Source organism: Cibotium barometz, chromosome 42 (assembly GCF_041138505.1).
Source record: "Cibotium barometz isolate CiBa-2024 chromosome 42, ASM4113850v1, whole genome shotgun sequence".
Lineage (NCBI taxonomy): Eukaryota > Viridiplantae > Streptophyta > Polypodiopsida > Cyatheales > Cibotiaceae > Cibotium > Cibotium barometz.
In genome coordinates, this window is record NC_141087.1 from 44,351,982 (window position 1) to 44,379,686 (window position 27,705).

The 27,705-nt window shown below is 45.9% G+C and overlaps 1 protein-coding gene across 2 annotated transcripts; it reads left to right on the forward strand.

Annotated features, from left to right (window-relative positions):
• Nucleotides 1-27,705, forward strand: LOC147614525 (RWD domain-containing protein). 2 transcript variants are annotated; one of them, XM_086781078.1, is made up of 7 exons: nucleotides 1-210; nucleotides 7,324-7,362; nucleotides 10,569-10,706; nucleotides 26,077-26,219; nucleotides 26,318-26,434; nucleotides 26,606-26,723; nucleotides 26,820-27,705. In XM_086781078.1, exons 1-7 carry the CDS (start codon nucleotides 76-78, stop codon nucleotides 27,309-27,311), a joined length of 1,182 nt encoding a protein of 393 aa, XP_086637204.1. In that variant the 5' UTR covers nucleotides 1-75; the 3' UTR covers nucleotides 27,312-27,705. The 2 variants fall into 2 exon arrangements, with proteins under 2 accessions (XP_086637204.1, XP_086637205.1); XM_086781079.1 differs by lacking the exon at nucleotides 7,324-7,362 and having other exon boundaries at nucleotides 4-210.

Genomic DNA, 27,705 nt, shown 5'->3' on the forward strand with positions numbered 1-27,705 from the left:
TTTTGTGTTAAAAAAAGGGCTTAAAAAAAGAGAAACATTTTGGTGCGTTATTTGACAATCAGACAGTGTGTAGCCATGGCAGACGAGGCAGAAGAGGAGGTTGAGGCAGCGATGGCAGTCTATGGAGGTGACTGCACCGTGATTCAACGTTCTCCCCCACACCTACTTGTGCGTCTTCAGCCTCGAACTGCCGACGACATCTCCCAGCAGGTTCATTCTGCTTCCTCTCGATCTCAAACTCTTAGGTATGAACGTTCTGCCATCAACACACACACACAAAAATGCCAGTTGAAACACATAAAACGATCTCAACTTATTACAGTTGTTACATGTATAAGCTTTCTGGAGAAACCGGGAACGGTACCCATCTCTCTCTATCGACCATAGGCAACGATCCCACGAACTTTGGTATCCATCAAACTTTTTATTTGGTCCCGTCCGGTGGACAATGAAGCCTTTATGTCTCCATGTTGCTTTTGTTCGGTGGTCTTATTTTTCCTTGCTGCTTTTTGCTTCTTGCTTGATAGAGTCTACCCATTCACCTCAAATAACTAGCATAAAAAAACCACTCTGTGAGGAAGACTAAATCGTTGTGATGTGAACAAGAAGATTTAGCACACCAACCACTATCTTGAACTACACTCATCACTTGCATACTAGAGATAAGAGGAGCCTATGGACAGTATACTAGTTTCACCTTTGATGATGACCAGCCTAGGAACTGCTAGTTTCACTTTTCATGATGACCAGCCTACGAACCCTCGTGGTGATACACAAGAAATTGATGTTCCTGTCAATTGTGGGTAAACCACTACATGCTCACGGCATATGGAAGGTGATGATGGAATCCGTTTTGGAGTCCTACGACCTCGCCGATTTCGTCGTTGTTGGTGTTCCACGGCCGGAAGTAGAGGAAGGGGAGTTACCGTCGATCCAAAAGGACCGGGAGGCCCAGACACAGATGTGGGATCGTGTCAATGCCAGGGTCCGTTCGTTTATTTTCCTCAACTGCACACCACAGGTAATCAATCATGTAAAGCACATGACGCTGGCCAGAGGTATATGGTAGCATTTGGCCTCACTTTACAACAGGGTATCGCCCATGAAGAGTATTTCCTTGGAAGTACAGATGCGGGTTATGAGCCGTGCAAAGTCGTCGACGATGCGTGAGCATATTAACAAGCTGCAGGCTCTTCAGCAGGAAGTTCTTCAGGCTGGGAAGGAGATATCGTCAGAGGACATGGCCATAATGTTGCTGTCGCACTTGCCCTCTTCGTACTCAGCATTTTACTCCTCTTTGATTACCAGTGGCAGGCTCAGCACCATCACGTGGGAGGAGCTTGTGTCCATGGTCCTGGACCAGGAGGAACGATTCACGAACCCTCCTCAGGGTGGAGGTTCGGAGGCCTTTACTGGCCAACGGTCGAAAGGCCGTAACTCGGGCAAAGGGAAGACTTCATCGGAGAAGTCTTCTGAGAAGAAGTCCGACGCTGACCGCGAGAAACTGAAGGCAGAGAGGACCTGTAATGATTGTGGCGAGAAAGGCCACTATTGGAGGCAGTGTCCCAAGCGGAAGACCGAGAAGGGTGAAGACTCCTCAGCAGCAATCATGAAGACTCCGGCTTTTGTGCACCTGGAGGTGATGGACACCGATGCTTCATTTTCTTCAGGCAGGGAGGAGATTGGAGGACTCTCCGCAACGGATACTCGGGAGTGGATTCTCGATAGTGGTGCTTCCAGGCACATGACTCCTTTCCGTTCCGGTTTACAGGATCTCTGCTGTTAAAAGTAGTATCTCATGTGGAAACGAGTCGTGACAAAGGGCATAAGTTATTATGCTACATGAGTCGGCCATTTCCATAGTGAGGGTATAAATACCCATGCCCACCCATTGTAATTACCATCTATTCATTGCTAACGTTCAAGCTGTTCGTCAACTTTTCTCTCTCTCTCTCTCTCTCTCTCTCTCTCTCTCTCTCTCTCTCTGCGTCAACTTCTCTCTCTCGCTCACTGCCTGTGTAAAGCTTTCGCTGCACCAACTCTGACATGGTATCAGAGCTTGAAGGCTTCTGATCCTTGGACACACACAAGGCACGAGGGAGGAGACGCGCGGCAGACTGCGTCTGCATCAAGGCTAGAGCAAACCTGCGTTTCTTCTTGAAGCAGCCAAAGCACCCAAGGCCAGCAAAAGCTACGGAAAGTTGCTGTGCAAGGGGCAGCGAGGGGAGCTCAGAATCGAAGGCACCGGAGCAAGGCGAGCTGGTGGCGTTGGACAAGGGATTTTCATTCGAGCTGGACGAGCTGCTGCGGGCGTCCGCCTACGTTCTTGGCAAGGGCGGCCTGGGAATCGTGTACAAGGTAGTGCTGGGCAGTGGGCTGCCGGTGGTCGTTCGACGGCTGGGCGAAGGCGGTGCCCAGCGCTTCAAGGAGTTCGAGACGGAAGTTCAAGCAATCGCCCGCGTCCGGCACCCTAACGTCGTCAGGTTGCGAGCTTACTACTGGGCGGACGACGAAAAGCTACGTTTTCTTGCATACGACAGAGCAACATCGTGAGTGCATTTTCTTGCAGGCGGCAGAGCAAGAGGAGGCCAGTGGCACCGCTCGTGCAGCAGGAGTGCAGCCGCAAGAGAACCGCCGGCTGGGAGAAGAGAAGGCGAAGGGAGGAGACGTGCGTTATCGAAGACCGGGTCGACTGAGAAGAGGTGGACGGAGTTTTCGAGATGGGACTCCCGTGTTCGAGCAAGGATGACAAACTGAATGGTGACAATTATGCGCATTGGAACTTGATCATGAGGCTATGGTTTAGCAAAAAAGGCTTATGGGACATTGTTGATGGCTCGGAGGAACGTCCCCGAAGGGATAGCAATCGTTTCACACGTCTTCATCAGGAGGAGGAGTTTCTCAAATCTCTTGTGGATTGGGAAGCTCACAATGCGAAGGCGATGTCGGCGATTGCAGAATCTCTCACCAAGGAAATTTCCCCTGCCATTCAGACTTTAAAGACTGCCAAGGAAATGTGGTCAAAGCTTGCAGGAATGTTTGATCGAGACTCAACAATGCGAGCAGTAACCCTTCTCGGCCAGTTGTTTTCCATCAAGTTTGAAACCGGGACCTCTATGCAGTCACTTCTAATGAAGGCAAAGGTTATCCATGATTAGTTATCGGCTATGAATAGTGCATTAACTAGTACCCAGTTAGTTGCCTTGGTTCTTACGAAGTTGCCTGAGGAGTACGAGATGGTCTCGAGGGCATTACGCTTACAAGTCACGAAGGAAAAGCTGGAATTTGATGATCTCAGCTCTTTTCTCATTGAGGAGGAAGCAGTGCTCATTTCCCAAGGCAAGATTCGGGTTCCGAAGGATGTAGAATCGGCACATGCTGCATCGGAATCCAATAAGAAGTCTAGGAGCCGTTGTTATAAGTGCGGAAAGCGAGGGCATTTGGCTCGGGATTGCAAATCCAAAGCTAAAGCTCAAGGCTCGACAAATGACAAAGGCAAAGGCAAAGCTGACGAGGATGACAGTGACAGTGATTCTACTAGGGATGCTACGGCGTCTGCCGGTGTGGCGAGGACTACACTGGCACATGCTCCAGCATTCTAGCTTGGTGGATGGATGCTACCACGTGCTTCAGCCAGAGAGAGGCATGTGAGTGGCAGAGAGGGGCAGTCTGTGCTCCCGTTTTGGTGATTTGGACCCGTGTGTCGGAGATCAAGGCACATGCATCTGGCATGGAACAGCTTAACAAATCTATGGACGTGATGTGTTCGTAGTTCATTGGTAGCAGACTATGGATGGGATGAGTTCCTGGTTCATTGTGTAGCAGAATTTTGGGCGTTGTGTGACGACAGTTCAAGGTTCAGAGGATTTTTTGAACGTGATGTGTTCGCAGTTCAACGAATGGGGGATCATGAATGTGGAGTTGTCTGCAATTCATTATTCTATGTGGCAGCTAAAGCTCAAGATGGCATTCCTTGAGGAGACAGGTTGTTTGGTGCATTTTCCGAGGTGTACTTGGTATCCAGCCAGTACTGAGGTGTCCATGGTTGCATCTACATCGACTTGGTTTCCTCATCTATGCAAACTATGAGCTACAGAGAGGGTGTTAAAAGTAGTATCTCATGTGGAAACGAGTCGTAACAAAGGGCATAAGTTATTATGCTACATGAGTCGGCCATTTCCATAGTGAGGGTATAAATACCCATGCCCACCCATTGTAATTACCATCTATTCATTGCTAACGTTCAAGCTGTTCGTCAACTTTTCTCTCTCTCTCTCTCTCTCTGCGTCAACTTCTCTCTCTCGCTCACTGCCTGTGTAAAGCTTTCGCTGCACCAACGCTGACACTCTGCAGGTGTTCTGGTCATATTCTTACTGGGAATACGTCCACTATCCTAGTTCACAGTGAGGGCAGGATGGAGATAGTTCCCGATGGCAGAGGGGGGAAGCATTCCTCCCAGGTGTTGTATGTTTCGGCACTTGGTTTTCATCTGTTGTCAGTGCATCAGGTTTGCAAGACTGGCGTACGGGTGGAGTTTGATGAGCATTTTGTTGCTCTCCGGGACAAAGCAACAAGCCAAGTGGTTTGGGAAGGCGGAGTGGAGAATGGAGTTTACAGGCTTTCAGCACTCTCTCTCCCAGGTCCTCAGGATTGTGATGAGTGGCAGTCTGGTAATGGCCACTCAAGTGTGGATACGCTGCAGGTGCGGGCTTTCCGAGACCAGATGGTGGATAGCTTGCCAGTAGATGGCAGCAGTTGGCAGGAACTTTCCAGTACTGATGTTGGTAGTTCTTGTGTTCATGAGTCAGAGGAAGTTGAACAGGTCACTTATGCTCTGATGTCTCGTAGTGTTCGGGACAAAGAACCTCCAGTAGATGAGGATGTTCTTTCCACGGGGACCTTTTGGAAAGCCAGGCAGGTGGCAGGTGCTTACTTGCAGAAGGAGGTGGTTTCTCCAGGCTTTGTGGTTCCGGATTCAGAGGGGGTGGTTGACAGGTTTCATCAGGTTTCCAGGACTTGGGTTGATGGACACCGGATTGGACGGGAGCTTCCTGATGAGGCAGTTGAGCTCTTGGTTGCAGATGTCTCTTTGGGAGGCAGGATTGCGTTTCCTGTGGTTTCTGCGGCATGCGAAGGATCATGGACTCTTGTACACAGGAGGGGGATTGTTGGATGGAGTCCGACTCCACGGTTGGAGTGACTTGGTTTGGGGAGGAGATCCGGACACGAGGAGATCTACTTATGGCCCAGGAGCAGTTTTACGGAGTAGCAGGAGGTTACATTGCAGGTTTGGGCTTTCACTGGAGGAACCCATGGTCATCCAGAGGCACTTTGTTCGTGAACAGATCGTTGCTGATGACATCTTGCTGGAGTTCTGTTCGACGGAGGACAGTACGGTGGACCTCTTCACGAAGTCGCTCTCAGGATTTGCTCAGGCGGCACCCCAGCTCCCAGTGGTTGGTTTCACAGCCAGGAGCTGAGAGGGGGTGTTAGAAGTCATCTCCTGTCTAGATTTATACACCAGGGCCTTTGTTGTGGGTGTGCCCGCCCTTATGAGGTGTTTTATCATTTTTCCTCACTCCCCGCATTTTTCCCCTATTTTTTCCCATTTTTCCGTAGTGTGGATGGATGCCAGATGGTTGGCAGGAGCCCATGGGGCTGGCCGACTGCACCCCATGGCTGGCCGACCTGTTTTACACAGTCGTGTAGGTGCTGGTGGCTGGCTGACTTGGTCCTTCAGTCGTGGAGGCTACTACTGCTGGCCGACTGCATTATTCAGTCATGGAGAGTCTCTAGCACAGGCCGACTGCATCTATGGGGCATATAAATATGCCCCATGCTCCCCACTACTTCATGTATCATATTTCGGGATCTTCTTGTGTATATCAGAGCAGAGTTACACGCCTATATCTCTCTCTCTCTTGTGCTGTTTTCTGCCTGCTTTTTTTGCTCGTGTTCCCAGATTTGGTCATCATCTCCGTTGCGTATTCTGACACCCTCCTGCTTGTCTTCTAGCTCCCTCATGGAAGGCCCCTCCTGCTTGTCTTCTAGCTCCCTCATGGAAGTCCCCTCTTGCTTACCCTATGAAGAATAGTGCCAACAACTAGGGATGGTGGTAGAGGATTCATTGCGGTGGGTTGGGTGAAAATCATGGTTGGGGAAGCGGTGGAGTCACAGCTGGGTGGATGTTGCTTGGGCATACTTGTTTGCTATGTTTGATTGCGTGGTAGAAAAAAACATCGATTGCCCTGACGGTATATCTACAGTTTATGTGCAGACAAGTGGCCCTCTATCACTTTTTCTATGCCTTATGGTGTGGGGTCAGTTTGGTTGGGCTTGGAGCTAGAAGCTCGTGAAGCTTGTGCTAGGGCGAACCCCCGAGGTGTGCACTTTGTTGCCAGTTAGTTGTGGCTTAGGCACAATGGACTAGGAATTTATGGCCTTTGGTTTCCCATGATCATGCTTCAGCTCCATGTTTTGGGCTAGCTATATTGCACCCTAAAAGATTGCCCATTGAATCTATGGGTCCAATCCATAAAGGAAGGCCCCACACTTATTTGCATCCGACTTGCACAACCAAAGGGCCAACAGAGTGATCTTGTTGGCAAATTGGAGTGTTGGTTGCAAATTCTGTTGCAAGCGGTGGGACTCGTTTAGACGTTCTAATTGTGGTGGCAAGAACTGGTGTTTGAGATCTGCTCTATGAATAGGTCCCAACGGTAAAAGGCTATACGATCTTAGTTGGTATTGGCCCGAGACCAATCTTGTTGTTATGTACCAAGAGCTAATCCTTAGATTAGTAGGCCTAATCCAATAGGGTTAGGGAAACCTGGGATTAGGAGATAGTGAGCAAATACAAAGGGCTAAGGTTCAGAATTAATAAAACTATTCTACTTGATCTATTTTACTTAGTAGTGGAAGCAGAGGAGAGACTTAGAGCAGCCAGCAATGATCCAACACTCGAGCAAAAATGATGAAGGAATTAAATGGCAAAAAGCTTGTTCTTATATGCAGCACAAATAGCCAAGTTGGCCAGTAGAAGAAACCCACGATTGGTGAAAATACTAAGGACTAGGGAAAAGTGCCTAAAAATGTGGAAAAAATACTTGATGCCTTCAACCATTCTCTCACTTGGCACTCTCGATTCTTATGCTCAAAGAATTCTTTCTTAAAATCTTTAAATGAACTTATAACTAGAAAATTTTACTTGATGTACCTTTCATTATGTTGCACTGAAGCTGCTTCTAAGTTGATTAATTGAAAATTGGGTGAAATTCTGTTAAAGAACTAAATTAACATTCAAGATGTGTTGTTTATTTGCAGTTTGTTGAAGCTGTTCTTGTGGTCAAAGCGAGTGCTCAGGTATCATAAAACTAAAAGGTGATAGAAAGATCAAAACTGAAAGCATTTGAATCTCAAAGCAATCTTGAAGGAAAAATATACAATGCCATTGATTTTAAAGTGGGTTTTCTCTTTTTAAATTGAAAATGCAACCTACACATGGTTTACATCCCGGAACAGGGGCAGTGGATGGAGCAGCACATCTAGCATGAGAATGACAAGGTACCAAGGAGTAGATGGCAGAACTGATCAATAAAAATTGAGAGATCCTTTTTGCAGGCAAGCTATCAAGTCAACTAGTTAGGCTGTAAAAGTGGCAGTGGATTACTTTCAATACCTCTTGACATCATGCTAATTTTTAGCCGTTCCTGTTAGACCAGTCTTCCCTCTTCAAATCTGGCCACTGAAATTGCTCCCATATATAGGAGCATAGTGTCTCGAGTCCAAAAAAGAAAAAAGAGGTCCAGTGTCCAGACATCCTTTGGTCTACTACTATATGAGTTGGTCTAGGGCTGTGGTATTTGTGCAAGTTGAGCACCACCCATGTCTGGTGCTTATAGTCAGTGGCTTCGTGTAGTGGTTTGAATTTCTTCCTGAAAAAGGAGCTTGTGTCCTTGAATGTATGTTGGTATCAACCAATTACAGCATGCTCCTCTATCCCCACCACTGGTAATACATATTTAAAGTTCTATATGCTCCCTTCCTACCTCTTGGCAGCTGTCTGGAAACCATGGACTTTTGCATGGTCAATCTGGTTGCCTCTATGGTTACTGATTGGGATGTCAAGCATACTAGTTATACGTGTCGTTTTGAGCTGCTCATTATCTAGCAGATAGTAAGCTGAGTAAAGGAGGTCTAAGCTTGCCCTTCGCTGTATTTCCTATGTGATGTTTTGTGTATAATCAGCTGAAAAGAAGCATCATTGTGAGTGGCAACTTTGGTAGGATAATGTGGGGTTAGGTGAAAAATTTTCTCTGGACCACATGACTTCTTCATAACATGTAGTCTTCCTATCTGGGCTCACTGTGGCTCTGGGTCATATATACATATGCTAAACATGCATATGTATGATGCATTCATGCGTATGCCTGGGTTTGTGGATTTGTGATACATTTATGCATAAGGATGTGCGTGTGTGGGTGTGAACATGTGTGTCTGTGCATCTACTATTTGGACTGGGGAAAGAAATTACAACGAGAGATACTAACAACCTTAATCAAACCCAAAAACTACCTATCCTATAAATGTATATAGTGCTGAAATAAATCAATATAACCAGCTCTGCAGCAAATTATTGATGTCTTATAATGCACACACTATCGGTGATTCAAGTAGAGATGCTCGATTCTGTGGATGTATTATTAATCCCAGAGCCCCACTCACAGGATATAGACCCTGCCAGCTGCTCTAGTTATAGAGCTTTTACAATCACTAATATGGGAGATGACAGCTCGTAGCCTTCTCATATTTTATGTATTGAAGCATTGGCCAGCATCCTCAGGTCCCATGTGTCACCTGCACACAGGTGCAAACAGTGGCACGTGCACCATCGCTTGGCGTCCTTGGTCATCGTGGGGCCTCCACTTGGCCTCTCCTTGGTTATACTCAAAATTGGGCACAAGCCCCAAACCTTTTGTTACTCATGGTTGCAGAGAAAAGGAAGAAGTGAAACCAAAGTTTTTAACCAAATGATGGGCTTGTAAGCCCCAATTTATAGGTCTCCTGAAGAATGAGAACGGGGAGTTCTGCAAGCATTCAAGTACTTAAATCACCATTATTTTTTACCTTAATGCCAGTGCTCCCCCAGCAAGCTAAGTCTACTCCACCCATTATTTTTCTTATTCTTCAAAGACTTAAAACTTCCTAGGAGCTGTTCCCGTGCTAAGTGTGCTAGAGTCCATAACACTCCAAGATGAGCTCCAAATTGAGTGCCGTTTGTGCTGTTGGATTCATCATCGCAAGGTGCATGCAGCCCACTTAATATGGGCCCTCAACTAAGCTATGCCACCTGCTAATCAAATTTACTTCATGTAAAAATTTCCGCCACAATGTGACTGTTGTTGTACTGAAAGTGGAGGTCACCAATGGGTTCACGTTGGCTTCTTACTGCATGTGAGGTTGCGCCAGAGGGAAACGAGCTGCTGTCGGGTTTTTCTGGAGAGAAGCCACCCGTGATGGAGTGAATACGCTGCTTGAGCCACCCACACTGGTCTTGCAGATTTGCATTGTGTACTATGGTTGATGAGCTCTGGAGGCTAATGGACTGAACTAGACTGGTCAAATGCCCCAAAGGGGCATCAGAGCATCGCAGGTTGAGCTTGTGCTTGCAAGGGGACCGGGACTCTTGACAGTCGCCTTCTTTTGCTGTGAGCAAGATTCTGCAGCTTCTATGGCTCCTTGATTAAAAGAGGCAGCTGGGGAATGCAGGTGCAGTCACTGGTCACTGCAGCAAATGGTCATGGCTGCTGGAAGATGATGACAATGCAGCAAGTGCCAGTTCAGTGATGAAGATCATCACACACTTTTCTCTCTTTCTAAACTTCCTGTTTCAAGAAGAGAGAGAGAGGAGGCATAAACTAGCTAATCAAGTCCAAATGGATCTTAACCAAGCTAATCTTTTTTCAAGTTATTGGTTACCGTCTAAATCCACGAATAATCTCCTTTAGCCCAAGATAATAGAAAACTAATACCAATGGTTAACTCAAAGCATAAAGGTTAAATGCATTGCTAACTCTCACTCTTCAATGAGAGCTACAAGTACATCCATATATATAGCTCTAAAGAGAAATTGTGCACTACAAGATATGCCACCCATGTGCCCTCTCAAGTGTCCATATCTCCTCCTCACCTTTTACAAATCACTATACATTTTTAACAACCTTAAGGAAGCTAATACAATTCAAACTAAACAACCACAAGCATGCATCCCACGTGCTCTCTGAAGTGTCCACATCTACACACCTTCCTCATTACTTTTTGTCTCTTTCGAGAGTCTTCCTCACCTTGTACAATTCACCATACATTTTTGCACACAACCACCTTAAGGAAGCTAATAAAATTCAAGCCAAGCCAATTGTCCCAAACACACCTAGATTGTTAACAATCTGTGCCTTGGAAAAGACCACATAGTGCATCTAAACAGCTGTATATCTGCATTTCATGGTTTTTAAATCTAGGATCTGTATTTCGTGGTTGTGAATAGTTCTTTTGTTTCTATGTGTGTGTAGTATCCACGTGAGCCACCTGTGTTGGAGCTTAAGGACACAAAAGGCTTGGAAGAAGAAAAGGTAGCTCATTTGCTGGCAGAATTGCAAGCTCTTGCAGAGGAGCTCACTTTCAATCCAATGTTGGTGGCCATTTGTGAGGTAAGCTGTATTTTTTTTCTCCTGACTTCTCTCCTTTACCAATCTTTACAATTAGTGACAGATAAAAATGAAAAGCATGAAACTATGTTGAGCCTTTAAGAAGGGGGCCTATTGTCGTCAAAATACACTGCACTTGCTCCCCAAACTCTGGCAACAGCAAACATCTTTTGGGCTATGTGCCTCTGCGTTCCCTGGGTTGGATAGTATCACTTCTCTTGCTGACCCCTGTACCACCCCATCAACCCTTGTCTCTCCTTCAAAGACTTGCACCATGCACCGTAGGTAGGTCTATCGGCAAGCTTCAGTGTGACTTGGCGTAGAACTCTCTACCTCCACATGAGGTCTTTTCAAGGCTTCTTAATTTTTGACCAAAAGGTAACATTACTACTCCTCATTTGTCACATGCACTCTGCACTGTAGTGCATGGTGACAAGATGGCTCATCATCAGTGCAACTTTGTACAACAGTAAGACCCTTTAGGATTTGATAATTGTCGTACGCCGTGACCCCATTGTAATCCTCAGTCCAGGATATGTCAGGCACAAGCTACGTAGGTCATTCCTCAACCTTAGAGAGTTAGTCAGTCAGTCAAGTCCCTTAACCCACTTGGAGAGAATCATTCATGCATAGAGTCAGGAGAAGCCTTAGGGTTTGCATCAGATCATGGTTGCATTTTGCATATCATTCATCCCATATGCACATAGACCACATAGATGACTGTAGAAGCCTTGGAATATCATCTAATATTTTACCATATTTTCCAACATTTATTATGGCATTTTTACCATTTATTTCAGCATTATACCATTATTTCTAGTCGTGTAGCTTTATTTCTGCAGTCGGCTAGTTCCCCAGCCAGCCGACCAGTAGTATAGTGCATATAAATAGCATAGCTTCACTTCATATCATATCATTCATCATCATTCAAGCAAGCGATTCAGTCCCTCGGAGCATGAACGCTTGAGCACATAAGCATACTTCAGCAAAACGCTTCATCCTCAACATTCAGCCAAGGAAGGTGCTTTTGTACCTTGCGTTTTCAGCATACAACAGAATTCAACAGTCCTTCACATCATTGTTTTGCTACAGCCACTTCGGTGAAGGTAAAACGCATCATATTCATTCATTCATAGTGCATAACACAGCCTAGAACAGTCCCAATCAGCACCTTCTCTCAGTCTCCTACACTCCATTTTGGAAGAGTGCATAGGCATTCAGATCGGTCAATCATTGGTGCTTCTATATTCGTGTACAGCTCAGCCCGACTCTTGGTCTTTCAAAGGTCTTGCGTTTGGCTTATCTACAGTCCCAAGTCAGTCTTTCATTCATTCTCTTCAAAGATAATAAAGCAAATACTCCTAGCAATAGGAGAGGGCCCTTCAGCGGGTAATTTGGGACCCAATAAGGTGTACAGTTCTCTCTCTCTCTCTCTCTCTCTCTCTCATAAAGTTTGAAGTGTTAAAGTGGATTGCTAAAGCCTCGCGGACGAAACTTAGGATAAAGAAGGCGGTGTGAGACTTTGTGTGACAGGATCCTTCATTACGCATAATTCTGCTGCATGTTACGTCATTGCTAGCTTAAGTAATATCACTGTCTCACATATTGCATATTCTTAAGGTCTCTTTTGTATTTGGAGCTAGAGTCCTCTTCTCTTGTATAATAAGCTTAATGTCTTGTTATATTGTACACTTTCTGCAGAGTCAGGCTACCCTTTTCTCGTCATTTTCTGTTTATATCTCTGTTTGTTTTCTTTATCTAAAGTGTTGTGAATGACCTGTGATGGCTGACCACATGGACATTGCAGCCGTTTTGAAAGCTTGGGCCTGAATCTTCTTGTCAATGTGTTTTTGACCTTTGTTCCTACATAATATGCTCTTGAGAATTTTCCATTTTCTCTATGAGAGAGCCTCAATACAAAATCCCCCCCCCCGTTTTCTTTTTTTTTGAGCGAGTTTTTCACCAGGGGTTATTTAGTCCGTCACTTTATTCAACACGTCGCTCCCAGCTGCAGCAAGCGGGAGTCGAACCCACGACCGAGAGAGAGAGAGAGAGAGAGAGAGAGAGAGAGAGAGAGAGATTAACGTCTACGAGAGGCCAAAGTCGGACTATGAGACAAAAAATAATACAACTGTGTTCTTCCGGTCATCGGAAGAAAAGAAAGAAAAGAAAAAGTGTGCGTGTGTCTAGATACAACTGTGAATCATCATGGAGCGGTGGAGCCCATATACAAACAATATAAAAGGGGGTGGGGATGTGGATGGAGTGCTAAGGCAAGATGCATCTCTATATGCTAAAGGGGTAGTACAAGCATGCTATGCAGATCTATGTCTAACGCCATCCAGTGCCATAAGAGGGATATAAGATATCATACATCGCCGATGCTGAGGCTGTGAATGGCGTGAACATGTACCCTGAGTCTGAATGAAAGCGAGCTAGCCTCTCCTGTGGAGATCACACACGGGTGGCACTGATCTGGCTCCTGTCCATGTGACACCAAAAGACTGGCCCTTTCACATGGAACATTGGCCTGGCCCTGTCACGACCCTATCACGACCCTGTGTTTTTTCTCTGGACAATATGCAGGTGGGCACGGGGACCTGGTGGACAATGTGAATGGCATCAGTTTGGAGTTGAAAAGGAAACCCATGTGTGGACAACCCCAAGTGTGAAGGGGACAAAGAGATTTTAATTAAAAGGTTTTATAACCTTTGGTGGCCCGAAAGGCTATTTTGGGGAGGTTACTCTACTCTTGCAGGATGCGCCTATTTCTCTCTCTTGCTTTTTGGAAAAGGCTGCTGGCGGGCTGTGCTGGAACTCATGCAGGCGCTGCTGAATAGCAGCCGCTGGTTTGCTTTTTGGAGAGAGAAGCTAGTTGGCTGCTGTACTCCCGAACATATGCGCAGGCGGCCAAGGGCTGGTTGCTCTGGACACACAGGCAGCCAAGGGAGCTGGTTTCTCTGGACACATAGGCAGCACAGTGCTGAATTGTGTGCCTACTTTGGCTGGCTAGGAATCGGGCAGCATAAACATGTGCGTTTTCTCTCTTAGAAAAGGGGGCTGGACAACAGGTTGGAAGGAGACACAGGGCTGTAGGCGGCTGCAGGAAGTGCACAGCCGTGTGGGTTTCTCTCTTTCCCCTACATACTTGTGGGGCATCAACTTGGTGTTTGGTGGTTCCGAACACATGAGCACAGACATCATGTCGATGGCGTTCAATGGATCGAACTTTCAGCTTTTCTTTGCTTTGGTTCGCGACTGTTTTGGAAAGGGTTTATGGACTGTTTGGTGGCAGTGCATGTGGCTACGAACATGAGCAATTCCAGGACTGTTTTGAGATCAGTTTGAGGACTTTTTATGGGCTGTTTTTGGTTGGCTGCAAATTCAGCTATGTGCTTGGGTTATTGGCTGCAAGTACAGGTCACTTGAATGTGTTTCTTGGCATGGGAGTGATGCAAGCCTGCATGGCTGCATGCTCATGGAGCAGATTGTTTCTTCCTGCTAGAAAGGAACAGAGGGACCTACAGTTATGGGCATCTCTATGTTTCCAGATGTTCATGAGGGAACAGGTAACTAGATGTATGCCGTTGTTGACACTGTTGTTGAATGGTGTTGTGAATGGTTTTGTATGAAAACAGGACAAAAGTTTCAAAGGGAAACAGGCCTAAGGGTTTCATGTGGAAACAAGTCGTAGGTTTCTTGAGGATAAAAATTAGCATTAATCTAATTAATTATTATGAATCATTGGAGAGCTTGATTTCAAGAGAAAACCATTCCATTTAAATCGGTCACATGCAGGCAGAAGGTACCTGAATGGACACATGTTTGGTACAGCCTTGCTAATGATTGGACATGGAACAGGGAATCCATGATAGAGATGGATAGTACCCTTGGAAGGTAGAGAGGGTTGGTACAGGTGTGTCCACTGTATGGTATGCTGTGTTGTGATGCGAGTTCTCTTTTGAGAGACAGTTTGGGAGTCTTTGTTGTGATGCAGAAGCACTAGATGTGTCAGGGTGTGATGCTGTTCATAGGGTGAGAGGCTATGGATGGTTGCGGCAGTCCTGATCATGGGAGAAAGCTTCTATATGCAGACTCAATGTGTGAGAGTCTTTTGATGTGAACAATGGCTGGACTTGTTTGTGGATGTCGAGTGGATATGAAGCCATGATGCAGGGTCTTTGCAGGCTTCAGGAGTTCTACTGTGACGGTTGAGTTTCGAGCCTTATTGTAATCAAAGCTCTCTTATAATCAATTAAAGAAATACCGCAAGGGGCGCCACTGCGTTTTGGGGCCAATCGGTGTCCGTGTACTGTTTGCAGGAGCACTCTAGCTCCCCTTGTTTGTTTTCCTTTTCATAGTCCTCAAAGGTGTTGAAGTGTTTTGTGTGCAAGTTTGTTTTTGTACCGCCCTTTGGTTTCGTCTGAAGGCTGGAGGCCGGTTTACAAGGTTCCGTTGCCGGGACATCGTCGACTTTCTCAAGTGGGTGAGCCCATTGTTGCTCTGGTCGGGACAATCACCAACTTTCCCAAGGGGGTGAGCTTGTGGTTGTCTCATGAGAGTCACATCGAAAGCTTCAACATGTGGAAAGTGAAAAGGAAGTGCAAGATTGTGTGTCTTTGCCTATATGAGGTGAAGAGCAAGAGCTGAGGATGAAGCTCAAGAGAAAAGACACCAAGGACAAGAAGTAGTCAGCTAGGAACAAGAAGTAGTTGAAGTGTTATGGTGCAAAAGATGGGTTGAAGGCTATGGCTGCAATCGAGGACGCTTGCTATTTTTCAAGAGGGGGGTAAGCCCCATGTGAATATGGCACAAATCTGGCGGCTCTATGGAGTGACAGTCCCATAGAAGTGGATCTAGAAATGGAGATGGATCAAATGGTGACACTACCAGTTTTTTCCAGTCGAGAAGGGTGGAAAGGAAGGCGCACTAGGGCCCATCACAATGGATACATGCAGAACATCATGTAAGGTGGCAAAGGAACCCAAAGAAACATTACCAACACCGGTGACACAAAGCGAAGAGTTGTTGTCGATACGAAATGAAGAAGAGATAGTCTGGTAGTCCTCCAAGATATGGGCCTGATTGGTCATGTGGGTAGAAGCACCACTATCACCAACCCATTCCACCGCTTCAGGTGTGACACTAACCTTTTCAGGAGAAGTCATATTTGTGATCACGAGAAATGAATCCTTTGAAGAAGTGGATGAATCTGTGACTGCCATGTATGCAACTTTGGCAGATCCCTTCTACCATCCTCAAGATGTGGCTACGCCATCGTATTTATACGTACGGTTAAGAGTCTAGGGAGCGAAATGGCTGGAGCACGGGAAAATAACGATCTCCGCCAGAGCTTTTGGGAATTTCCTCAAGGCTCCGGGATCTTTTGCAAAAAGCTTTCACTGAAGGGTAGAGATTCGATGGGTTAAGAATGAGCCAGGGGAACATACAAACCTTTGTCGCATTGTGAGTGACCCTAATGTCGTTCGGGCGGCTTATGAGCGCCCCAGGTCAACCCCTGAGAATTTGGCTCCAAGGAAGGGAACACAGAGTTTCTCTAAAACTTTGCCTTTATCTTTGGTGTTGTCCTTGTCAGATGCTTTAGAAGCATCCTAGGCTTTATACTTGGCTTTTGCTTCCCGAGAATCATCACGACGAGCAAAGCAGCGAGCCTCAGTATGACCTGTCCTGCCACAATAATCACATTCATTGCTTTTGTCCTTGGATTTCTTAGAATCCTGTTTACCCTTGCCTGTGTCTTTGTTTTTGTTGTTGTTGGAGTTCCCTTTTCCGCCTTTGCCTTTGCCTTTGTCAGAGGGAACAAAAGCAGATTCCGACTTGTCTTTTCCGTGAAGCATACACTTGTCGTGGACATAGTTGTCATGATACGAAAATACGATACTGTATGGGAATTTTCGGTGCGATATGAAAATTTGGGATACCGTACGATAAAATATGGTTTTTTTATTAAAGAACACGTACAAACATAGACATTTTCTATTTGGAAGGGTAGAGTCTAGAGAAGTTGTTTCAAACCAAAATTTCATTAAAAACAAGTTTGAAGTGGCAAACAAAAGTACATAAAGCATAGAGGTGTGATGGGATCATGCGCGCTAGGCACGAGTACAAAAAGAGAGCCAAGGCCCAAGGAGAGACTAGACAAAGGCATCACTATCAGAGCTCTCGTTGAAATCATCCTCATGAGAAGAGGACACATCAGTGGCCTTGCCGAAGTTGCCATCGCTAAGAAGGTTGCCCTCATCATCGAACTCGGGCTCTCTAAGGTCATGTGAGAAGCCAAAGGGAGCATCCTCATCTGCAAGAGTGAGTGTGGAGCTACCCGAACCATGCCGCACATAGGTATGCACTATGTCTCTGGAAGCACCACAAATCGTGCATCCACGGCTTCCTACTTGCACTCCTCTGCCACTATCTCCACGCCCACGACGAGTGCGAGTAGGTCGTCGATCAAATGACTCGAGCTCTCGATAGATCTCTGCATAGATCCTCTCCTCCTCCTCATCTTGCACTTTGTTAACACTCTCAAGAGTGCCCCCTGTGAGCTTGAATGCATCCACATTCACCTACATTGTACAATGATCAAGTGACCAGCAATGTATTAGAATTTAGTTTCAAATTTCAATAAACATTGAAGTTTGAAATTATAATTTGTAACTTATACCTGTCTCGCCGATTCCATCTTTTGCATTGTGCGCACCATGCGCAAGTTAGCGCAGCAATACACTAGCCGCTCTAATTGTTGCGTGCTCAAACGATTGCGTAACTTCGTGTGTACAAGTGAGTAGGAACTCCAGTTCCTCTTACATGCACCCGAAGAGCAATCTTGAGCTAGGATTCTCAAAGCCACCTTTTGGAGGCTTGAGAGCGCATACCCAAATGTCTCCCACCAAAAGAGGGGCTTCACAAGGGATTCCCTCTTCCAATAGGTAGTAGATGCAAACGCGGCTCCTCCCCTTTGGTCATTGTAGCTTAAGAGCTCCTCAAGGAACTTACCATGGTGATCCTCCGGCAATGCTTTGGGCAAGTAAGCATCTCGGGCTTTAAGTAGCTCCACGTTGGTGAAGAGGGCCGGTGATTTGTAAGCCGGATGCAATAATGCGGCAAGACCATGGATAGGTCTTCGTATCCACTTTCATCTCTTCTCCACAATGGCCAACATACCATCATGCTTCTCCTCGTCGATGGAAGGAGAAGCGCGCAACTCTGCAATGGCCTCTCTCATGAAGTGAACGAGAAGGCCCATGGTGGCTCCCTCCATGTCGGTCATCCGCAATACCCTATAGAAGGGCGTGACCGCAATGACAATAGTGCGGACCGATTGCCAAAACTCCTCCTTTAGGCAAAGCCGTTGCATGGCTTTGGCCTCTGCCGATTCTCGCTCATCCCACTCATTCCACATTGTGGAGACCACTATTTGGCGAAGGGAAAATTTCACATCGTGGAGGCGCTCCAAGAGGAGCGACATGTAGGCGAAGCGTGTAGATGAAGGCTTCTTCAATTCCAACTTGTTATGTTCGCGGAACATGGCAAGCACCTTCACCTTTGTGGTGAAGAAGGTGACAATACTCCCAATAATATATTATATATTGAGGGGGGGGTCGGCCCGTTCCGGCCCCAGTGCTGGTGTCCATCTATCTCATTTCATTTCATTTCAATTTCAAGTTGTTATTAAGTTGTCCATTTCAAATTGTGATATTAAGTTGTGCTATTACGCGTGTGAGTGTCCAACGGAGTCTATTCCCACTTGACGGGATCGGTTTGAGAAATGAAATGAAATGTTATATTAACGTCTTCAAAAGGCCATAATGACCTATGAGACCAAAAAGTTACATCATGGTGGATCTGATACAATGTCTGGATAAAAACCAGAAAATGAAAAAAATAAAAATAAAAAATAAAGATGATACTACTGGCACCTAGAAAATGAAACTGGAACTGGAAGGTAAACAGAAACCATAGTTACCACGGAATGGGAACGTTCCGGGAACGTCGGATGCTAGAGCGGGAGCGGGAGCGGGAACGGGAGCGGATTGGGAACGTCGCGGAACGCCACGTCATATGACATGTCAGCATATGACACAAAAAAATGTAACTTTTTGTATACGGATAGCCAAATATGCTTCATAATATTTGCTCCCCCAAGACATGAACATACATTTCTGCAAGCAAAACTTATTATTATTATTATTATTATTATTTTCGGAACGTTCCGGGACGTTCCGGGAACGTGCCTTCGCCCGGCGGAACGACGTTCCGTGGTAACTATGACAGAAACCCTTATAGGGTGTGAATATAGTGAGGGGGGGGGGTACACTATGGAGGTGAGTGGAGTACAGTGAGGGGATACAATATCATGCGGGACGGGGGGGGTACACTATGGAGGTGCCTCCATCTCATAATATGTGCCGCATCGAACGCTGGCGGATCTCCTTAATATCCTCTGTGGTCAGCACCCTGAGAGAGAGAGAGAGAGAGAGAGAGAGAGAGCTGGAAATTCAGTATATTCATATGGTACAAAAAGGTACCCTAAGTCTACAGTCTATGGCTGCCTTCTTGAAAAGGTGGAAAACACCAAAACAGTCCTACACTTAGGACCCACTCCATAAGGGAGTGAATGAGTCCAACAATGAGCATACTTGCCTATTTATAGGCCTCTTGGATCATTGGAGTGCTGGCCGACGGCTGGTCGGCCAGCCGATTGGTCATAAATCCTATATATGGATGCGCCTGCATTCCTTCTGGTACAGCCAACAGCCTCTGTGTGCAGCCAACAGTCCCATTCACGCAGCCGACATCATCTTCCATGTCTTCCATGCCTTGCTCCAAGTCCAACACAGGCCAAAACTGCTCTTCATGCTCCAAAACCTGGTTCTAATCGTCTTTTTCTGGCTGCCCCTTCTGGACTAGCTCCAGAGAATGTCCATGGCAATGCTTGCACATGACATCCCCCTCTGCTAAACTTGATGACGGGATTCCAACCTGTTCTTGGATGAGTATCATCATCCTATTCTATTCCTGAAGTCCCTCTGTCATCCATCCATCTATGGCAACCCTTTTCACTAAAAACCCGGCCCAGTCTCCAAAACCACTCTGACTCTGAATAAAATCTATGCATGTGTTCCATCCAGTCCCCAATCCGTTCCTGCCCTGACTCTGAACACCGTCTTCGTCTTCGCTCCTGAGAAATGAGTCTGGCGCTCTCACTTCACCCCTTGGAGGATAATCCTCCCTTGGGACCGTTGCCCGAGAACCTATCTGGTTCATAGGACTGCCATCCCCTCTGGCTTTGTGGAACACCACCAACAAACCTCCTGGGAGCTCTTCTCGATCTTGTGTTCCTTGCCTTGGGCTTCGCATCCGTGCACTTTCCTGTACCTTGGACCTGTACACCATTATATGGGACTGAAACAGCGTTTAGCCTTGCTGAGCTTGATGCTCTGATACCAATGTAACACGCGGAAGCTCTGGGAGTCTTCTTTCAGCCCTAAACACTACTGGCAACATGCTGATGCAAAACATAGATATATAGAGAGAGTAGAGAGAGAGAGATGTGCTGGAAAATTCAGTATATTACTATAGTACAAAAAGGTACTCTTACACACAGCCCTAGGCTGCCTTGAACAAAAGGTGATTAACACCCAAAACTGTCCCCCTATGGGACTCCTACTGACCCAAACCCGTAGAGGGTTGAATGGTTACAATAACAAGCCTTGGGTGCCTTTTATAGGCCCTTGGGAAATATGAAGCGCTGGCCGACTAGCAGTCGGCTAGGCGACTGGACCAAATAAAACCAACGCTGAAGCGCCTGCCCTCCACCATGCAGCCGACAGGTCCTGTAGTCAGCCGACAGCATCCTCTGGTCCTCTCCAAGTCTGCCCTAGCCAATCTGCACCCTGTGCTCCATAATCCAAGCTCTAATGGTCTTTTTCTGGTTACCTCTGCTGGAGAATCTCTGAGAAATGTTCATGGCACATTCATGCACATGACATTGAAGCGTTGTCGATGATGACTTGCACCACGTTCTCCAATCTGACCTACATTTCACAATGCACATGAATGGATGCAATGAGCGTATGCGGTATGAGACTTGAGTCATGACATAGCCACATATCACATATACTAAAGCCTAAACTTTAAACTTTAAAGACTTGAGTGCAATTTGAAACTTACCTCCATGATGGCTTGCTTAATATGGCGATATATGAATGCACCCGATGTTTTCCTCCCCACCTTTCCGGAATCCACGCCCCGCACAAAGTATGTGCCAAGAGGGCAAGAGACAAGTATGTTGATGATGCCTCTCATCTTCCGGTCACTCCATCCGTTGGAGAGGATGCTACACCCATACTTGGACCATGCCGCCCGCACCGGATTGAGAGATCTATTGATTCTCTCCCTCTCATCCACAAGCCTCTTTGTGCGCATGTCATGATAGGAGACGCCGGTCCATCCTTCACATGGGCCCACATTTGCAATGGCTTTCACCATTGACTTCCATTGATCTACCTTGAGCACATGGAATGAGAGATTGCACTCAATAATGGTGCGTGCAATCTCTATATCTGCTAACCGTTGCCGTTCTCAGAGATGTGATAGAGAAGAAGAGAACCCCCTGGTGGCTTGCCTCATGGGAGACTCAAGCCTTTGTCTCTTTGAGGAGGCGGAGGCGGAGGCGGCACTGGCGGAAGCGGCACCGATGGAGGCGGTGGGGGAGGATGTATCACAAGGCAGGGAAATGACCTCATCATCCGTCCTTGAGCTTCTACCACTATCACGGTGAGCACCCAATCCACCCTTAATCTTGTTGAAGATCTCATCGGATATAGCAAGGGGGAGTTCCTTGCATGGCGCAACTTGCCCCCCCCCACCTTTTCGAGATGTTGGAGAAGCCTAGTAACTCCACTTGTGTATTGTTTGCCACAATACTTACAAGTCCACCTATATGACTTGGACTTTCCATCGGCTTTCTCTACATGGATAGCATGCACATTGAAGGCTTCATTCTTCTCCCTCATCATTGTAATAGAGAGAGAAGTTAGAAGATTCAAGAGATGGATAGGCTTGAGAGAGAGAGAGAGAGAGAGAGAGAGAGAGAGAGAGAGAGAGGCGTGAGAAAATGAGAGAGTGAGGCTTGAGTCCTTGAGGCTTGACTCTTGCGAGAGAGAGCGCCTAAAGGCTTGAGAGAGAGAGAGGCTTGAGAGACGGCCCACGGGGGAGAGAGTGGTTTGAAAGTTGAGAGTTGAGAGAGAGAGAGAGAGAGAGAGAGAGAGAGAGAGGGGGGGCTTGATAGTCACTTGAGCAATGAGAGCCTTGAGGGAAGCTTAGGGAGTGGGCATTTTATAAGTATGGGCCATGGCCCATGGCATAGCAAAACACATGTCACAAGGGCCAAGGCAAGCAACACATGTCATAAGGCAAGCAAAAAACGGCCACAAAAACGGCTAGAAAACGGTCGCAAACGGGCAGCTCCAACGGCTAGAAACGGGCATATCGTACCGTACGAACTCGTTTGTACCGGTACGAGAAACAACTATGGTCGTGGAGATAACTCACGACTTCCTCAAAAGGGGGGAGAGGATCATGGAAATAAATATTATCCCTGAAAGAATCAAAGGAAGCAGGCAACTTACCAAGAAGTTTATGGATGGGATTGTTGATGGTGCTCCCGTACTCCTCAAGTTGTAGCTTGATACGGGAAAACTCTCCAATCTTCTCAATCAGGTTATCTGACTCAGTGATGGTACGCTTCTCCAGATCTAACTCCAATTTGGCAATCTTCACTGTCGAAACTCTCCCATACCTCCTCTGGATCTTTGTCCACATCTGATGAGCATTACTCCGGGAGGAGACAAACTGTGCCTGTATGGATGGAGTCATGCAATGGATGATGATAATAAGACGAGCCCGAGCATCCAATATGCTTCTCAAAGCAGGGGGTGTGGAGATAGCCATCCACGCACCGGCTTCTTCCAGCAACAACTGAGTGTAGAAAGACCAAGTATAATAGTTGGTTGTGGTAAGCTTCATGGAGTCACTGACTTGGGGAGGATTGTAGGATGGTATGTGGGTAGGGGTAGGAGCAAGACGTGGATGAGAGAAACTCAGAGAGGAAAGATTGGGAATAGGAACCACTTGTGGAGCAGTGGGAGCAGGGGATCCAGGCTGTGATGGTGCTGGAGTATCAACAGGAGGAGGAGCAGCAATAGAGAAATCTCGTGAAGCTATGCCCTCTGACAAGAAACCTTCTCTGAAGAAAGGGGCTGAAAAAAAAATCAGCAAGTCCTCTTAGGCTGTGCACAGCAAGAAGAAAGGGAGGGAGGGTGGGAAACTGAAAGGAGAGGAAGAAGATCTCTCCAAGATGTAGTTCCTTGTCCTCAACACCTAGAAGAGGGCTTTAGCAATCAGAAAAATCAGCAATCTTTGCTGAAAATTCAGAAATACAACAGTCCCAAGTGTCAGGCGAAGAAAACGCAGCACTCTTGAGGAAGCCTCTGCTCCCGGAAGAAAACCCAGCACCCTTCTACGCTGAAATCTGCAGAAAACGCAGCAAAGCCTTTGCTCCAAAACAGAAAACGCAGCTTTCTTCTGCTCACAGGTCAGCGTTTTTCTTTGATACCATGAAAGAAAGTGAAGCAAATATAAAACACAGATGTAGGCCGAGGTACAAGACCTGTAAATGCTGGAAACTGATGTTTATTGCTGAAATATGAGCACGAGGGAAGCCCGTAGGTGCTGTACAATGATGAGAAGCAGTAGTAGTTGCTAATGACCTCAACTAAATGCTGAAAAATGAGATGAACTGAGGGAAAGGGAGCCAACCCTTATATACTACCTCAGTATGTTGGTCGGCCAGCTGTAGCAGGCCGATAACATGGTTGTAGCAGAAAATGCTACATAAAATGCCAAAAAATACCAGAGAAATGGTAGAAAAATGCTAAATAATCGCTAAGATATGCTAATGCAGGGCCTCATAAATGGTCAATACAACCATGAAAAAGGTGATGTAGACCCTCTGGAGATGATATAATCCAACAACCAACCTGAGAGATGGTAGGCACGTGAGCCGAGAAGAGCAGGAGGGGCTGATTTTGTGATGATTTGTGGACATGCAGGTTGCTAGTGTTGTGAATCCCAGGCGCAGGACGACGTTTTTTTTGAAAAACGGGAAGTCTCTGGTCAATTTGTTAAAAACACTCTTTTTCAACTGTATAAGACTTGACCAGGTTTGAAACTCGTTTCATACGTGTGAGACGTTTCGTAAGTTTCATATGGTATGAAACGCGTTTTGTAACTACTATAGTGGTGCATATGGTGATTGGCCTCCCTCTTGCCGTGAATATTGTGATTTCTCTAGGGCAAAGTAGCATACGGTGATGTAGATGCATCTTGTCTCCTTGGCCTGTAATCGTAGCCACATAAAGCATGCCTCCTCATCCTTCTGGACTATGATAACCATGGATCTCCGGAGGTTTGACAAAAACTCAGTACGAAGGGCTTTGTGTGAATATATGCTCTTATGTGTGTGTGTGTGTGTGGAGTGCGTGTGTGCGTGTGTGAGATCATATCTTGATACAGAGTTCTACACTCACTATTGGGCATTGATGACGTTAGTGGGGACGTAGTATCTAGTCCATACTATGCATAATGGAGTTGATAGTTATATAGTCTTGTGCGTTGACTACCATGAGTATATAACATGCACGTTCCTAAAAGGTGAATTTGGGCATGTTCGTGGATTCATCTAGGTATATGATAACCATGGACTGTAGATGTGTTCTGAATAGTACCACCACCCCTCCCGATCCTTGTACCCCTATTGAAGTGCAGGTCTCCCCTCTGTAAGACGATTTCCACTGGTACATGTGGTAGGCCTCTCTCTTGGCTCTGGCGACGAGAGAGAAGGTGACGATTTAGGGTTTCGAACAGAGAAAACAATGAGGAAGGCAGCACGAGGAGAGAGAAAGCCTTCCTAAAACGTTGGCCAGCAGTGAATTAGGGTTTAGTGCAGCCTATAGGGCTTCACGCGATAGAGAGAGAACTGAAAATGAAAATGAAATCTGTATTAATGTCTTCGAAAGGCCAAAATGACCTATGAGACCAAAAGTTACAATAATCTGGTCAAAGGAAGTACAAATGTCAGTGGTGTGTAACAGAAAAAAGTGAGAAAAGATCTAAAGATCTAGAGATCAAGAGTAACTTGGGAAAATGGGAAACATGAGAGAGAGAGAGAGAGAGAGAGAGAGAGAGAGAGAGAGAGAGAAGAAGAAGAAGAAGAAGAAGAAAAGAAGAAGAAAAGAAGAAGATACTTTTATCGTCCACTAGGGACCAAATATGACCCATGGGACCAACAAACTAGTACAAGACGAAAAAAAAAGTCTCCTTTTGTTACTATGAAGGGTAAAACTAGCAAGCTAGTGTGTGGCATAATGTGACTCTATGTCTGAAGAGTAGAGTGATGAATGCTCCCAAACAGTGGGTGTGGCGGTAAGCAATACTTGTGGCAGCTGTGTGGGGCCTTCAAGGAGTTTGCTGAAGCCGCCTCAAATATGTGTATATCGAGGACAAACCATGACCATATGTTCTTCTGTCTCCATGGCCTTCATGTCACAAAATTTGCAGATTCTTTCCTGCCTTGGCACCTTCTGCCGTGCTCCTCTTTCAATCTCAAGCTTGTGTGATCTTGTCCGAAGACATGCTATATTCCTGCGTGCATGGGGTGGCATTGGTGTGCTTATGTATGCTTGAGTGACCAAAAATCACGATTAATGGCATCACAATAGTATTCAAATTTAGCCTATTTCTCAGCTGATTGCCACTTGTTACGGAGTGTCTCTAGGAGGGCGTGATGGAAAACTTCCATATCCATATTTTCATGTGGCAGGTCTAGGTATTTGTCTACCTTCCATCGTTTGAACCAGCCTTGCAAATCTTGCATCCATCCGGAAGATAGCATCTTACTTTTATGATTCTTTTATGGCCTCTTGCTTGTCTCCCAAGCCTTCTTGGGTAATCTATCATCATTCATATGTTTGATCTTGATTATGTATTGGAAAACCCTCTTCATTGCGTGACATTCAATTGGTTGACAGCCTGTCTGTAGGAGTAGTATTGAGTAAGGCGTTGTAGCTTTGACACCCAGATGTCTTCTTAGGAAGGACTTTTGCATTTTCTCAATATCATCCCAAGTTGATCGTGAGATGCTTCCGCCCCATACGTCAACTCCGTACAATACTGTTTGCAGCACATATGCATCAAATAACATTCGGCGTACGTGCCATCTTCTTGTATCACTGTGGCTGAGAGAGAGAGAGAGAGAGAGAGAGATTCTAATTATGTTGTATGCCTGCAACAGGCAGCACTAGATAGGCTCACAGACATGAATCAGCCTGATGGGAATTGCTGTTTTTGTATGTTTCCATTGGTACTGGTGGAGGATGAATCTTCAGAATTAAGAGCTTTTATGAAGCTCATGTCTTGCTTCCACTGCTTTCACAGGTTATAGCAAGTTTTTTAAAGTGCTAAAAATAACATATCCAATTAAATACATGCTTAGATAGATGAGGAGCATTCCTAATTTACTTGACCAATGGCAGTGATTGCTTTGGAGCATGGTGGCGATGGGTGTTGCAAGAGCGAAGCCTGGACAATTTAATTGCACATCATGGATTGGGGTTGGAACAAGACACACAGTCAACCGACTTTATTCGGAGGTTTGTTATCGGAATGTTTGAAATCAAATTTTGTTGCTTATTCTTATGTGTAGTTAACTTTTATTTAAAAGAAGGGTGACTTCTGGTCAATAGAAATTAGAGCATTAGCTTTTGTTTTCTTCTCTGTGACTGAGAACCTAATCCAAATGCTTGGACTCTTCAAATTTGCAGCCGTGAGAAGCTACTGGAGGAAGTCAAACTGAAGTGTCCGGTGTGCCGCAAGCCTGTCAATGTTGAGGATTTAGCATCTGTTTGGAGTGTTCTAGCTGCTGATTCGGTCACAGAACAGGTTTTTAACCAATCAACATGGACTGCCAATAGCTGTGAATTTGCAGCTTTTGTAGTGCAAAAAAGTTAATCCTCTGAAATATTTGGCACTGTGCAGGGTCAACAGCATGAGATGGCTTTGGAGCCTGAACTTCTTTTCACTGAAAGTGAAATTGAGCGGAAAAGTAAGTTTGATGAACTCTTCAAGGCTCAACAGCGATGCAGTGGCATCATCGAGCCCAAAAAATTGGAAGTAGTAGTTCCTGGGATGTTTGTTACTCAGCCAGCAACAACAGTTCCTTCAGCTAGTTGCTCAGAACCCAGAGAAGAAGCCGGGAAGGCTTCCACTGCCATTCAAGCTTTGGAATCAATTTCAGTTTCAGCTAATGAAACAGTGGATCCATTATTGCAAGAATTTGATAATTTGATACTGGGTCAGCAGGCACTAGACTCTCAGGTTGGGTCAGAGACTGGTGGCTCCACAAAGTCGACAAGGAGGAGGCTCAATGGTCAATCTAATGGTAAGTCTCAAAGAAAAGGTAGGTGGCCAAATCCCACTGGCGCCAAGAAGGGGTACTGGATCAGGCGTGATCAAGAAGAGAACAAGTGAGGAACCTTGACAAGCTGTCCCCCTGGCATTTTGTGAGTGATTAGTTATGGTTTCATTGTGAGGTAAGGATTGTATGATTAAGTTGTTTGTGGCACTGGATGGTAGGCCAAGTCATTGGTGTCACCAAGAATGTATGGAATGTGCTATGGGTGGAGATGTTTCCTGGCTACTCAAATGGCAATGACAATCGGGCTGATCGGAAAAAATAGAGGGACATTGTCATCTTTTGCTACACACTTATCACTACAGAGTTAAGTTATAATATAGCATGGCATTGCTCCCGAAGGCAATGCCTATTCAATGGTCATGCTTGTATGGCCATGCCTCAACTATGCTGTCAACAAGGACATTATTTGCACTTAACATCGGTAAACGTCAGTACATTTTTTTTAAA